The sequence below is a fragment of the Carassius gibelio genome, chromosome A17 (genome assembly GCF_023724105.1).
Source record: "Carassius gibelio isolate Cgi1373 ecotype wild population from Czech Republic chromosome A17, carGib1.2-hapl.c, whole genome shotgun sequence".
Classification (NCBI taxonomy): Eukaryota; Metazoa; Chordata; class Actinopteri; order Cypriniformes; family Cyprinidae; genus Carassius; species Carassius gibelio.
The window spans coordinates 13,807,019-13,824,011 of record NC_068387.1 but is presented as its reverse complement, the minus strand read 5'-3'; the positions used below and the strand labels follow the sequence as shown (position 1 = coordinate 13,824,011).

The window sequence follows — 16,993 nt, the reverse complement described above, 5'->3', positions numbered from 1 at the left end:
AAATACATGGCAAAACTATGTGGTGGTTGTGCCTAAATGACATCTGATCATCCCAATAAAGCACGTATTATACTAACACTGAATCAGTTTAATTAACATTTTTAAACTGCCTTTTAGTTTTTATTATTCTAATAATAATAATAATAATAATAATAATAATAATAATAATAATAATAATAATAATAATAATAATAATAATAATAATCATCATCATCATCATCATTATTCTCATTATTAATTACATTTATTATTACAGTTTAAACAATAAGAAGTAAAGGGTATTTTGTTTTAGAAATCAAAGGTTGGTCAAACAATGAAAACAAGAGTAACAGCTAAAATGAAGTGTCACTTCAGATCAGTGGGAAAAACAGGCACTTCTAAAGGATAGAATGGATCTATAGGGATCTACCTGAGCCCATTTCATGCTTCTGTCAAAACGCCTAATACTGTATCAATGCGGACAAGGATTAACATGCAGGACAATGAGCTGAATTAAGCCAAGTGTGTGTGTGTGTGTGTGTGTGTGTTGAGTTGCGGCCATGCTCTGTGACTCACTCATGTGTTGCTATTCCATCTGTTAATACTGGGGGTCTGATTGATTAGACAGGTGCCATTCTTCCTTATGCAAGAATGGCCGCCCCATGCATGGTAAATGCCATGCCTATATCCCTCTCTCTCTTTTTCTCTCTTTCTCTCACTTCTTCCTGAGAACTCACACAGCCTGGTTACTCATACCCTGCAAATTACCCAGTCCTCCAACCAACTAAAACATGAACATGAACAATGAACATTCAAGCATTAAACATTTAAACATACAGAGATGCCTTTAAACACACACAAATAGACGAATAGACATGTTACTCCTTAATAACAGCTTTTGCTATTAAATGCCACTGTGTTAGCACTATCATGTCACAGACACCACTGGACGTGGCTTTAACCATGTCTTGTTATTGTAGGTTGACAAGCACGTGATTCAACCTTTGGGGGTTGAAGGCTGAAGAATGGGACAGGTGGAATTAAACGCAGGCCTCGCACGGAGGGGCAGCACAGGCAGCGTGGCCGGCCACGCGGCAGATGGACTGTCAGCTTTAATATGACAGAGCGCGTGCGGGCGCTCCAACCTGGAAGCATGCGGCTCTCTATGGGAATGCAGCCGTTCGCCCGCGCAACAGGGGCTGGGAGCAGACGAGAACGGAGCTATGAAGCGCAAATACACCCGTCTGACACATCACACAGACATGCACAGGTCTACTATTACATCCCGCAAAGTATGCAAAAAAAAAATTGCCTTGCTATCTGCAGATAGATGTGATGCAATTGCTAACTCCGAGTTCAAACAGTGACCTGGGCTGCAGTCAGGTACATCCCTACCCTGTCTAGAAAAGCTACAGCACATAAGCAGATTTGTTCAAAAGCCTCCCATCAGGATTGCTTTGACAATCTACAGCAGGGCAGAAATAACACTCGTTTGAATGGACTCAAAGTAAAGAAATTGTGCATTCTAGATGAAAGAGAAACAATAGCTTCTGTTTGCCTAAGAATTTCCACGGGGACACGTTTAAACAGGTTTTAAAAAGTCATGCTAAGCAAACACAGCAAGATAATGTACATAAAAGTGCTGAAGAAAATGACATGCACAGGCTTGATTTAGCGGCATTTGAATTTCAATTGCAGCACGTTTCTCCAAGGATTTCATCATTCTGGTTTATTTTAGGGGGACAAAATGGCCTGAAGGTGTGCATATAGATACTAATATATATATATATATATATATATATATATATATATATATATATATATATAGATATAGATATAGATATAGATATATAGATATATAGATATATAGATATATATTAGTTGGGCCTTACAAGCATCTCATCTCTCTCTCTCTCTCTCTCTCACACACACACACACACACACACACACACACACACACACACACACACACACGTGATGTATGACATGAGAAAGCGCAAATAAATATTTCACTGTCACCCAGCTGGGCGATTGATTTCCCTTTTTCTGTTACAAGACCAACATTTCTCAATTCAAAATTAGATTCAAAAATCAGTACGGATTCACACCACTAGAGCTGGAGAAACTTAACTGGCTTTGAAAGAGCTAACATCAGTTCTTTCACACAAATATGTTCTTGTTCAGCCAGACATCACCATTAACAAATGTAAACTCCAGTTATATCACTTTAATAATAATAATAATACAATAAATATATATTTTTTTAAATCGCCATCCTGATTTTCATCTTATATTCTAATTTTTATTAACTTTACTGTGCTAGTATACTTCTAAAACTATTTTACACTAACATATTTTTTAAAATACAAAACCAGCACACAAGAGACACATTCATTTGTTGTAATGCATCTTCTGTTGAGAAATAGCTAAACAGGAAGTAAAAACAGATTCAGAAAAGCTACATCCGCATGCCGATAGACAAACAGTGAGTCTGCTGGAATTCAATGGAAAACGCAGTGGCTAAAAGCACTATTTTTACACCCTTATCTAGCCCTCGTGGACCCTCCTGCTTCTGGAGCGACCACACTCCCTATTGACCTGCTGTAACTGTATCCTGCAGGCTCTCAGCCGGTCCGGCCTGCTCTGCCTCTCTCTGGCATACAGCAGACCGAATTATCCACAAAATAAAGACAGAAGAAAACGGGAAACGAAGTTCTAAAAATTGCATTTAAAGCAGCTAATTGCTTATGCCAGTGGGTCATTATTATTATTATTATTTTAACACAGGTAAGCAGATCTCAGCTGGCATGTGGCCTGTTAAAACCCTTAGTCGATGTTTTATAAAAAAATAAAAAAAATAAATCTCTGCACTGCGTTCGGAAAATCCTGATGGATTGATGCATAAATCACACAAATTGACAACTGCATCATCAGGTTCTTACACTCACATCCGGCTGTGTGTTTTCATGTGCATGGCACCTGCGTGCGACCGTTTCACATGAGTGTGTGCGTCTGTGCGACATGCCACTTATTACACTTTTAACCCCCCCCCCCCCCCCACCAGGCCTCTCTTTTCTCTCGGATGACAAGCCGCTGGAGGGGCCGGGAGGGAGGGGGCTCTCTTTTAACTGGAGTTAATTACCCTTGGAATGCCTCAGACCCCTTCAAATAAAGGGAAGTCGCAATGCTCTGTCTCCAATAAGCAGGACAGCGTAAAGACAAAGAGTGTCCAGACAGTAATCGACAAGGGGCCACGGAAAGAGAAAGACGTGCAGGACGAGCCATGACACCTCTCACACAGGGGAATGGGATGGAGCCAAACCAAGACTGAATGGCAACAAAGGCCTCCTCGTGCACACACACTCACCGCACATGGCAGAATAAATAAATCTGTGCTGTACATATTGACATCATTTGACAGATGAATTAAGTAAATGATTTTATAAGGAGATTAAATGGAAATTTAATTTACACAGTATCTCTTTATTCCTGCTGATCCCAGCCTTTGGGGTTCATTCGCCTCTCGCACAAGAGAGAGAGAGAGAAGGGAGTATGAACGGTTATAGAGGAAACGCAAAATCAAGTTTTCTTTAAGGGCCACAGGGGGGGTTTCGGTGTTTTAAAATCATCTGCAAAAGCAACAAAAGGTTGAACATGCATGAGTGAACGCTCAGACACCTTCTGAATGATTCTGCCCTGAATTATTCAGCCCACTGCAGAGTCCAGCAATGATTTTACACGCATGACACCCGTGTTTCCAGTGGACATTCACACTCCATTGCCTTTAAAAAGCTGACTGCTTGAAATGGTGAAATTAAAAATGTCGAGCATTAAGTGTTGGTGTAGATTTCTTACTCTCCTTTTTGCTTGAAAATTACATTAATTACATATATGTGTGTGTGTGTTTTAGAAATATACAAAAGGTTTTCAATAAAAAATAAAACAAATAGAAAAAAAAAACATGCATGCAATTATATGACAATCTTATGAGAAGCTGCATGAATTTCTTCATGTAAATATTGAAGACTCATACAAATGTCCTCACTCATTCGTTTAACAAAATTGAAAACACGCAGAACAATCAAATTTGGACACCACATATGTAACATTTATTTAAACATCTATTTTTGTTTTTATTTGTTCTTGAATATACTGTCTTTAAAATATTTGTAATAAAACAAAAACAAATAATTTTTAGACATTCAGATTTAACCTAAATAATAATGATATTAATAATAATACAAAAAGATAAAAGGTTCCCATCATAATCAAAATAATTGTAAGAGAAACACGCTCCATAATATCTCCATCTGTGAATGTAAATATTAAAATGAGCCTGCAGATGTAAATGTACATGCAGACGGTAAGAGTCTGTATTTATGATAATAGCTAAACCAGCACTTGTTGTTATTACCATATTAATATACTAATTAGAATCTCAGTAGTCAATTTGTGCTAAAATAAAGATCAAACAGCGAGCAAGAGCCAAATGGCTAAAAGGCTGTTTGGAACCGACACTCTTATCTCCAAATTTCCTTTCATGAGTCTGAATAATCCAGTTAATCTAATGATCCTGTGCGGGATGTGTGCCAACACATCCACACCACTGCTGTCATTCCATCAGCAGGCAGTATTTTAAATCTCAATCACTAAATAAATTCACTCTCACAACTACGTTAGCATATGTTCTTCAGGTATGTTTATAAATCGCTTTCTGGCTGAAGTCGAGCATGCTTATGTGTTGTATTGTGCAGGACAGCGACTGAAGGTTTATGAGACCAGGATGGTTACCGATTTTTGAGCTTTCTGACCCTTTTCAGTGCCTTTTCTCCTTTTTCTATATACTCTAGGTGTTGTCAGGTCACACACAGTGTTTTTTTTTCTTATCAGTATTCATATGCAGCAGAGGGCAGAGGTTAATATTTCTGCTGTTTGTTTAATCAAACTTGTACATGCATTTGTTCTGTTACATCACTATTTTGTCAGATTCAAGAAGCAAAGACTGTCGACATAATGCACAATGTTTTACAAGAAGACACGACTTACAGGAATTAAAATGTATTCTTTTGACAATTAATTTTTACATTTGTTTTATAAAATTCATTTTTCAAGAACCACTATGAATGTTTTTCTAATTGTATTTCTCACCTAAAATGTTATTTTTTATTTATTTTATTTTTTTTGCTATCTCACATGATTTTAAACAAGCATGATTTAGTCACAAAACGAATCAAAATAACAGATACTTAGAACAGAATAAAAGTCTACATAAATCTGTCAGTGCAATACCTGACGTCTAAATCAGTGTATTTGTGTTTCCTCGCTCTGTGCTGACAGAAGCGAGCGGGACAGAGATAAATATGAAGCTTATGAGCTGTTCTCTCTGCTGGATCCTGGACCATCCGCTCCTGCACTCAATCCCTCTCTCTCTCCCTCTCTCTCTCTCTCTCTCTGAGCCAGCACACCGTCTTTAATACATTTAGCGGGCCACATGCTGTGCAACCGGTCTGCGATTCAAGCCACCTAAGACCATTTTCTCCTTTCTATCCCATGGCTTTCATCTTCCCCTCCTCCCTTGGCACTCTCTCTCTCAGGTTGTTTTCCGTCACACACTCCTAATGATTTACATAAAACACACATTGCCCTGTCAAAGCGGATGCAGATTGCTGTAATAGTGGATAAGCCACCAGCTACCGGCACAGCGCATGTAGCCTACGCACCCACACTCAGCTCCAGACGCTACCTGACAGTGAAAACAACCTTGACAAGGAGGACCACGGGTGACCACATGCACACATAAACACACAAACAAACCAGGACAGGAACTATACAGACATAACAGTCTAGCCGGCCACACAAGTAGAAGTAGAAGAAATGAAAATGCACCTACTGTTGTTCGGAGTGCAGGGAAAAACACTCAGGGAGCGAAAGTTCTACCGAATCCATGTGCACTCCGCGATCATTGTTTGAGCAAACCTCTTCTATAAATTAAAGTTTTCTCTCTCTCTCTCTTTGGCTTCTCTGTGTCTGCTCCTCTCTTCCTCTCTCTGTACCTCCTCCTCCTCTCTCTCCCTTCCGTGACTGAGCAGTGCAATTAACAGGACCGTTCTCCCGGTGACAGCCTATAGGCACAGCCAGTTGGGACCAAAAGCTCTTGCACTCTTCTAATCAAGGACTTAAAGCCACGATTGCTGCTCATTAATATGAAGCAGGGCTTTGCATATGCAGTCCCCCCGGCCCTCCAGGACACCAGATTGGTGGCTTCCCAGCCAATTGGAGTGAGACAGGGCAGTGTCTGTTCCCACAGAGAGATGGAGCAGGGAGAGAGGGGAGGGGAAAGACAAAGAGCGAGTGAGCCAGAGAGAGAGAGAGAGAAGGAGGGAGGGGGAGTGGTGTAATGAAGGGAAAGTGGGGGTGAGAGAGAGTTTAAAGAAGCAGCCTGCGTCTCTCCCTCAGCAATGCTTATCGGCTTGCGCTGTCAAGTGCACAGATAAAACCACTCACTTTGTTGATACAAAACATTGTGAATGAAGCCGCTTGCTGTTCGCTTTGCATCCGCCTCTGTTTGCTTGCTCATTTGTTCCTTTCTTCCACCTGCATGGGGAACATTAAACGATTGAGTTGTAAGCAATCAATACATTTGAATTTAAAAGTACTGTTTGTTTTACAATGAGAAAATGTAATTCTTCTGACTTCCGAATGTTGTTGTACACTTTGAGTAAATGGAAATATTTGAATTTGAGGCGACAGAGAGCTGAAAAACCATAGCAATGGACTGCAACATCATAACAGCGGCCCAAATGTGGAAGTGAGGGAGTGGACACATCACTGACAGATACAGCGAGAAAAGGATGAGGAAAGATCAAAGGCACCCCTTTGTTTTACAATGATTGAGCCACATTTGCAGGGCATCCAGGCTGCGAGTATGTGTGTGTTTACGTGCATGTCACTGGCTCGCTGTATTTCCAGCAGCCGCAGGGAAGATATTGGTGGCATCTCAGCACACCGCAATTCCCCACTGATAAGAAAATTCGGGAGCCGCGCTGGCCCACAAACCATTGTGCTTGCCCCACCACGCTGCCGCAGAAATTGCATCTGACCGTCTTTCATATTCCAAACTTGTGGGGATTTTGGAGGCAGATGTCTCTTTAAAATGCCTTTCTTGGGTCTTTGAAACTGAACTAAACCTCTTCCGTGGATCTCATATATGATCCCAGGTTTCTTTGATTACTTTAAGAGTGTTAATAAACATGAAGTCACATAATATTTTTTTTGTAATAAAAACTTACTTTACATAACTACTAAATAAATAATTGTTAGTATGGGTTGTGTCATTACTCAAAAAAAAAAAAAAATTTAATTAAAAATAAATAATAATTGTATGAAGCTGTTTATCTTATATATATATATATATATATATATATATATATATATATATATATATATATATATATATATATATATATATTTTTTTTTTTTTTTTTTTTTTTTTTTTGAAGAATTAATTTACATCTAAAATAAATGAATGAATGAATAATAATAATAGACAAAGTATTTAATCTAAACTTAAATTATACAAAAATATTTTGGTAGGAGTAGTATTGTAGTAGTAGTAATAGTATGATAAAATCAAATGTCAGTCAATGCATTACTGAAACACCCATTTCACAATATATATATATATATATATATATATATATATATATATATATATATATATATATATATATATATATATATATATATATATATATATATATATATATATATATATATATATATACATATATATATATATATATATATATTTAATATCTCCATATTTGTATGAAACGCTATTAAGACTCAGGTACTGTAGGCAGCAGGTGCATCGTGTAGACTAAGATATATTGAATGAGAGATGATCAACAATAAAGAAGCACAGATCAATGCATCGCACACATCACTGAAAACTAATATCTTTCGGGGGAAATTAGATCTACTTCTAAACTGCACAAAGAAAGAAAAGGCTTGATATGGCACATATAGAAAATAAGTGAAAATAAGGCTTTTCCCTTTAAATAACAGATGGGCAGAAAAAGAAAAGGAAATGCATCGGAGCAATCAGAATCATGTAACTTTTTCTTCCAGAGAAGTGTAAAAGTCTACTAGAAAATAATTTTTATTACACGGGACTGTGTTGCCATTGCTGAAGGACACTCTGGATCTAACAAAGGAGTTTTGAAATAACACTACTGTTTTCGTACGGCCAACCCACACACACATACTCACCCTGTGAAATTTACATTTGCTTAATTTATTCATCCTTCTGCTTTTAAACAATGTAAAGTCTCTGCAATCTTTGCACCACAAAAAAAAAAAAAAAAAAAAAAAATACTAAATCAGTGGTTTCAAAGCTCCGCTTGGAAATGACAGGCAGCTGACTGCCATTTGAAACTATTTTAATTGCACTGGGACAAACAGAAATGAAAAGGATGAGGAGAACAGGAACTGCCGTAGTGTTTGAATGCAGATTTCCATATCTGTGCTGAATGGGCGGCTGCAACCCAAAAACACTGGCCATGTGGGGAAAGACCCAAAACATTACTCCAAACATCTTTCAGCCCCTCTATGTACAACACATCTGACTGTGATGGCAACATGCTAAGAACATTCAGTTTAAGCAAAACAACAGTGCGCTATTAGCAGCACTAAGTTATTCAGAATCAAGCCTGGCTTCACTACTACAGTATATGCTGTCATTAACAGTCTCTAATCTCTGCTGCCCCGCTGAATACATTTGAATTTATTTAAGTATGCACCACTATTCTGACGATACGTGTCAATAGCTGCCCATCTTTTTCATTAGCAGTTTTAACACAGCACTTCTGCTTCTATTGTTCAGATGGTGTGTGTTTTACAACGAGCCACATCTCGCTTTCAGACCGAATCCCGTTCTGCCACAAGAGACGGACGAGCATTCAATTCACAAGCCGGCAGATTGAAAGACGAGCTCTGAGATGTAAAAACAAAACGCATTAAGCGCTAGCAAAAGGACGGGTATGCAAAGTCTCAAAATGGATTTGAAAAGACAGTCTGGCTATTGTAAGCGTGTGTGTGTGAGTATGTGGGCATGAGAGCTTGTGTGTGTTTTTTTATTTGTGTGTGTGAAATGTTAAAGAGAGGGATGACCCTTTTGGTCACTGGCTGTTGACATGTGGCTAAGAATGATCAGGGCTAGCTTGGTGGAGCATCAATCAAGGCAGTCAATAGGGGAGGGCAAGTTCACTTAGGTCACATGTCAGCCGACCATACAGTCAATGCGTCCCCCGCTGGAGTTGTTTAAAATCAACTTGTCAAAAATTGGACTGTAATAAATTCAAGAGGCAGGATGATTATTTGTAGCCACTTGGGTCAGCACTGGGCGTCTCAGGGTGAAAACTCTCGGGCTGAGCAGAGAAGCGTATTACAAACAACTATGCTGCAAAAATGTGATGGCTGTTGTTTCTATATTCAAACCAGTTATTTAAAATAGACCAGTTTATAAGTAATTTAATAAAATAAATAAAGTTGTACTAAAAATCCTGTGTGTATGTCTGTATATGTTTATGTATATATTTAATAGGTAATTATTTTTAATACTACATCACAATGTATTTTATACAAACACACACACACACACACACACAAACAGTTAATTTACATGAATAATTCTAAACAAAATAATGATACATACTTTAATAGGTGAATATTAAATACGTTTTAACATTTGTTTTTAACATTTTTCAAGATTAATTCTGACTGATTGTGTATTGGTGCATTAATCAATATAAAATGCAAAAGCAATAAGACACCAGTTGAAGACTTGAAGTTACTGTAGTACACACATCTAAACTTATGTTATGTTATCAAGCAAAGCTTCAAAGCAAACAAATGATCCTTCTTACATCTGCTTCTGCTTCTTCAAATTCCAAAACTCAAAGTCCCTCGAAAGAGAAAGTAAACTGAAAAGTGTGTGTGTGTGTGTGTGTGTGTGTGTGTGTGTGTGTGTGCCTGTCATATGAGAGTGCTGCAGTGCTCTTGTATTGCGTCTTGATGGGGACACAAAGGCAGGCTGGCAGCTGTGTGCTGGGACAGCCCTCCAGTCTGCAGTTCAGCAGTGGTCAACAGAGGGAGCTACTGGCTGTGTGGTGGTCAGTGTGTGTGCGGTCTGTCTGACGAGCGGAGAGCTCCTCTCTGTGTATGTGTGTTTGTCCTTTGTTGTTTTACCCCTTCGCTGTCAAAGAATGGCTATATTTATGCCTGCCACTGTGGTTTGAGTTGACTTGTCATGGATAAAAGTATATTAATGGACTCAAACAATAAATAAAATAACATTTATAAAATGTTACATTTTACGCAGATTTTGTATAAATCAAACAAAATTAACCACACATCAAACTCGTGATAATCTGTATTAAGTTAAAACAAATGACAAAATCATTAAATACTTTTTGCACAGAAATAATTTTTATTCCTGTTCAGACAATAAATAAAAAAAATATAATTCAGTAAAAAAAAAAATATATATATATATACCAACTGTGCTAATCTGAATTAGCATGACAGAGATTGCCTATAAAACATGGAATGAACCAAGGAAATGTTTCAGATTCAAGAAAAAAAAAAAAAAAAAAAAAAACAGATAAAAAACATAAATCAATATATTCTTGCAAACAGTTGTTCTTGTCAGTTTTTCAATATTATTATTATTATTATGTAAAACATTAAGCAGCGCGAGAGAGAGAGAGAGAGAGAAAGAGAGAGAGAGATATCCTCAGTATCCTCAGAGTACAGAGGAACACTTTTAACAATTCATGCAGGGCAGAATTAGGCCAATACCCTCTACTAATACGCATTGATAAAAGAGCCATCACATTTTGACATTTTGAAAATGAGCGACCCCAACTCCACCATTTTACCATTTTGAAGCCCTTAAAAACCAAGAATGTGAACCCTGAAAAAAAGTCACCTGATTCGGATGGTCCTGAAGCTGCAGAAACAAACAAACCTGACTAACAACATCTAGCATCAGGACACTGAAATTTCCATCCACAAAATTCGGCCCAACCGAATTATAAAAGCACAAAAAGAAAATGATCTAATTTATTGGAAAGAAACAACAGAAAATCTAAATAAACTTGAATTTTATTTAGCCCTAAATAGAGATTACACAACTGCAGAATATTGGAGTACAATGAAAGACAAATTAAGAAGACAAATGACAAGGTACAGACTATAGAGACGGCCAGATATCGACAGCACTGGCTGCCCAAGGAGATCCGCATCTGCCCTTACTGTAATCATGGGGAAGTGGAGACAGAGCAACACTTCTTCACCAGCTGCCCCAACTATGAAGACATTAGAAAGACATTCTATCCCAAATTGGAAACACTTTGCCCTGACTTCAAAACGTTAAACAAGAAAACACAACTTCAATATGCATGTTTTTGCTGCATATATATCTGATTTAATGTAAAATGCTTTTTGGCAATACATTGTAACAATTGTCATGCCAATAAAGCACATATTAAATTGAACTGAATTGGATTGAAAGGTTGTGAAAATACATCTGTATTGTTTATCCTGTCGATCTTTAAAAAGAATATATATAAAAATAAATAAATAAAAATCTAAAAATTCGAACTAAAATCTATCACAAATCTAAACTACAAAATCACATTATGAAAATAAATGTTTTTCTCTAATACACATTGGCCACAATTATTTATACCCCTAGAAAAATTATTATGAGTAGAATTTCTGAAGATCTATATTCGTATTTATATTTACATATTTTCTGAACACCAGGGTGACTAGGAACATGAAATTATCCAGCCATAACTTTCCTGTTTGACATGAATAAAACAAAGAATATAGTTTTGCTGTGCAGCAACAGATTGTTGAGCTTTACAAAAAAAAAAAAAAAAAAAAAAACCCTAGATAAACCATTGAAAATTTCCATTTCAATCCATTTCAAGTCCAAACAACTGGAAATGTTACAAATCAGTCAATAGTATTTTGCCTAATGTGTCTATATTGTCTTAATGCAATGTGAGGACAATAGTTTGAGTGGTCAAAGATCACAGCTAGAGTATTGCAGAGTCTTGGGGTCAGAAAGCCTCAATAAATAAATAAATAAAGTAAGTTACCAACTCCAGCATATTCATTTGTCAGAAACTACTGGAACTTCAAACAGGACTGGGTTATTTGGTAAGATAAAACCAAAATCAACACAAAAATGGGTCACTGATCACAAAATGTAGGTGTCATGCCCCTCCCAGTCCTCTGACCTGAACCCACATGAATCTGAAGAGGAGAGTGTTTCAGCATGGACCCGGGAAACTGAAGGATCTGGGGAGATTCTATATATAAAATGGTCTCTGATCTCTTGTCAGGTGTTCTCTAAACCTCATCAGGCATTATAGGAGTGAAACGGAGCTGTTATCTTGGCAAAAGTAGGTGCCCAATGTGTTTTAGAGAAAAATATTTCCTTTATAATGAGATTTCCCTTCCATTCCATTTAACTTCAATGAAAGGTTAGAGCTTTGTGAATTTGTATGAATAAAAGATATATATATATATATATATATATATATATATATATATATAGTTCAGATTAACACTGGAAACTAGACTTGTGCGGTATCCGGTAATACAATATATTGCGGTGATTGATATGCACGATATTGTTATTGTGGGCACTTCTTAATACCGTGAATAAATATACGTTACAAATTATCAGAATTTGGAATGCATTTTAAGAATAGTATTCCCATCAGCTGCTTAAAATGCACAACACTGCTGTATTGACTGTTTTGATTGCTTCCACTGTCCTCATCTGTCGCTTTGGATAAAAGCATCTGCTAAATGAATAAATGTAAATGTAATGTAATGTAAATGTATGCTGCTTGAAAGAGCGCATGCGCTCTGATGTAAACAAGCACGCATGAGAAGCACATGGAGGAACATGTGAGAGACGCGCTGAATGAAAGCACATTCACATTCACATTCACATTCAGCAGATGGCGCTAAATGCAGTCCTTAACCTGTAAACACAGTAAATAAAGCAGCTGTTACTTTCTAAACCATATTTAAATAATCTTAAATAACCATTCAGATTTGTGTTTTCCCTATGGTGTCTATTACATAGCCAACTACTGAAATATTTAGACTTAATAGGCTGCCAATGAAAATATTATTCTGAACATTCATTAATCTTAGGTATTCCGATATTTAATAATCGAGCGGCAACCTCGCGCTCTCTCTCGTGAAGCCAATAAGGAAGTGACTAAAACTGCAATTCATCGACTGGCCACTTGAGGCTGGCTGCAGAAGAGAGTCAGTCCCATAGACTCCCCATGTTAAAATGCCCAACTTTACAGCAGAAAAAAAACATGTTTACAGCCTGGTTCAAAAAATGATTTTGGTCTATATTGCTAATTTTGCCCTTCATGACAACTGTGAGGGGAGTGATTTTTTTTTTTATAACTCATCCGTTTAAATTATATTAAGCCTTAAAGTTCTGCATAATTAAGGGCGTGGCTACTTGAGTGACGTGGATTGCCGCTGCTGCCAATGCCGTCGCGCTAGGTGGGCGTGGCTTCAGCAATCAGCTCCCGCCTTTTTGCCCATTTTCAATTGTTCGGGAGAGTCACACGGTGACGCGCTGCCAAGATGGCGACGGCTCGCTCTGCACACTTTAGGCTTTAAAACCGCTATTGAGGAGTCTATGGGTGACGTCACGGACACTACGTCCATATTTGTTTACAGTCTATGAGACTAATTGTTAAAATCTAAAGTTGCAACTGTGTTATTTAATGAGCTAACATGAACTAAGACTTGTATTTTTTAACAAAGATTAATAACTTCTATAGTAAATGTAGCTATTGCTCATTGTTTCATGTCCAAACTGATTACACTATATTTTATGTATTGCACTGTATTTTATGTAAAATCATTTTCGATTGTCTTAAATTCATTTGAGTCAATTTTTTAATCATTTTCATTTTTAAGTTCTTAAATTGCTTGTTTTATTTTTGTGATTTCTTTTTCTTTTTTTTTCTTTTTTTTTTTACTTTTATGTAAAGCACTTTGAATTACCATTGTGAATGAAATGTGCTATTTAAATAAATTTGCCTTGCCTTGAATGTTAATGCATTAACTAAGGTTAACTAATGAGGTCTTATTGTAAAGTGATACGTATTGGTCTTTATAGTTCTTTTGCACTTTAATGTGTAAAACATTTACCTTTTATATATTTTTCTTTATTGCTTTATTATTTTAAATGTTTAGTTTTTTTTGTTTTTTTTGTTATAAGAAAAAAATATTTAACCTGTTCTACTGTATTAAGACCACTTTTTTAAAACAAAATTTCAATACCGTGATAATACCATTATCAATTAACTGCAACAGAAAATTTTGATACCGGCACATCCCTACTGGAAACAAAATGTTCATCTAAAGTTAAACCTTTCTCCTGGTAGGTTTAATTTAAGCATTTATTTAGTCCTGAAGTAGGACTAAAAATTAAACTCTGGACTAGATTAAGTCCAAGACTATTTAAAACCATCACATAAAAAGCAGATTCCTGACCATCTGGTTTAAATGGCCATTTCAGTCTAGGTCTAGGACTTTCATTCCAGCCATACTGAAACACACGTACAAAAATATATGCAATTGAGAATTCCAGGGTGCAAAAAAAGAGTCATTTTAAACAACTACTATGGTACCACTTTCAAAAGACTTGAGTGGGTGAGTAAAATTGCTCCATGAAAACACTGTTATGAAGGAGAAAGTGACACTATGGTAGCGAATGAGTGAATAGCTAAGTAATCTAATGGTCTATCAGCAGGTATAAGTGTCACATGAAGGAAAGTGCCAATTTCAAAGTCCCCCTGCTTGGCAGGGTGATAACAGGCTAGCAGGGGCTCAAGGGACAGCGGCGAACTCGGAGTGCGGAATTTGCTAACATCTCTTTGATAAGGCCACTGTTGTTTCCGGTTTCTACTCTCTTCTCTCTCGTCTTGAATCTCTTTAGCAGTCCGACTACACACAGGACACCCTGAATCAACCTCCAAGGGTCTTCTCCTTTTTCCCTCTAAATATCCATTTATTTGGTTTATTTATGACTCCATAAATAATATATCCTAAATTAAGACTACAAATGACATTAAATAAATAAATCCCATACCCAGAACAGATACCTAGAGCTCTGATATGTGATACACATTATACACATTAGCACATAAATGCACCATTTAAGTGTAGGTATTTACAGTTCACTGTGTCTGAAAAAGACCGAGACACGTCATCTCCTTATCTGTGGTTACAATTAAAACACCTTCTGTAATTTCCCAGGACGACTGGGATCAAGTTTACTTTCAAATACATGACGGGCCTCTAACCGATATTCTCTGAGCAGATATAAACACAAAACTGCACATAAAATGGTTGTCATTCCCACACATTTTTTTCCCAGAGTAAGATAAGCACGAGTAAACATGAACATAAAATACTGCTATCTCAGAGGGTTAGGTGTTCATCTTGCACCTGCATTAACCATGCCTTGTTGCTGCAACTGATTACGTCTATATAAAGCTGCTTTGAAAATGATGAATTAAAAGCAAAGAAAATCTAAATATTTAGTGATATATATATATGATATATAATATGATATAGTATATATGATATATAACGAATGACTGAAATGATGGTTGGACTCATTATATATTCCTATTGAAAGTGTCCCTGCTCTGCCAGGATGTGGCCTTGGCCTCTCAGGCCCTGTTCTGAATGGAGAGCTGCCATCACGTCAGCATGGCCTGTTTAACCACATAACTCTCATCCTGTACCACTCACGCTCTTCATGCTAGAGCTGCTCAGCACCACACTGTAGGTCGGTGTTTATTGTCCAAGACATTTCAAATGTCTTGTTTCATCAGTTAACGTGTTGACCGAGTTTGTCATTGCCACACAATATTATTATTTTGTGACAATATGAATAGAATATAAAGTTAAAATATTTAATAAAAATCATCTGGGTTTAAAATGAATTAGTAATTTCCGCACCACTACTGGCGCCAAAGAAAATTTGTATTTGATTGTATAATTGCTAAAATAACTTCTCTATATAGCGATTCTGTTAATGCTATTAAATTAAACTTTCTTTAATATCTACCAATAGTGGGTGAACTAAAACAATTTGTAATTCTAAAGATATTAAAACTCTATCTTGCAATATTTCATAAAAAATAGTCTAGTAATTTGACCCCTTGCATGTTTTGTGCCAAACAATAAAGGTCATTTGCATTTAATTTGGAGCACAAAACATCATTGTCCATATGGCTTGTGCACTTTTTTTCTTATTCATACAGCAGCTTTGTGTGAAGAACAGACCAAAAAAGTTGAAAATCAAATTTTATTAAAGGGTACATAACATACACAGTTTCACCTAATCTCATGTTAATCTTGAGGACCCATTGAGAAGTACTGCATCCTTCATATATCCAAAAAGTCTTTAGTTTTATCTTATTTATAAAAGAAAAATACAGCTTTCTGATTCTTTCCGGAAAAAGCAGAGTTCCTTGAGGTGTGCTGCTATAATACTAATCTTTCGTGTTGTTTCCATTAATACATATTCACTTACGTGCTGATTTCCAACAAAATACAGAAATCTGATGCAATTGTATTTATATGAATGGGGTCTTTTATCACAGGGACGGATGTTTTAATAGCAAACGATGTGTACATCCAGCGTCGACTTGATTATAAAACATTCGTCACTCAAATGACCAGAACACACAAACGCACTTGATCCAGTCTGTTGCTGCCCCGGTGAAACAAACTGCATCCACTGATTATGTGACGCTGGGTTCTTGGGGAAGCTGAACACGGTAAACTTTACCTCACATCCAAAAATGCACTTATTTGGAGGCATTCTCAAACAAATCCTATGCAGCTCTGCTGACGATTTTGAAGTGCATCAATGTGCGGG

General features: G+C 36.8%; 1 protein-coding gene across 2 annotated transcripts in view; it reads right to left on the bottom strand.

Moving 5' to 3' along the window:
- Nucleotides 1–6,115, bottom strand: part of LOC127933264 (estrogen-related receptor gamma-like) — an 89,206-nt gene extending 83,091 nt beyond the window's left edge. For both annotated transcript variants that reach the window (XM_052530106.1, XM_052530107.1), the window contains exon 1: nt 5,870–6,115. In XM_052530106.1, coding sequence (XP_052386066.1) covers nt 5,870–5,925 — 56 coding nt within the window. In that variant the 5' untranslated portion in view covers nt 5,926–6,115. The remainder of the gene's footprint in view (nt 1–5,869) is intronic.
- Between the last annotated feature and the right edge of the window lie 10,878 nt (nt 6,116–16,993).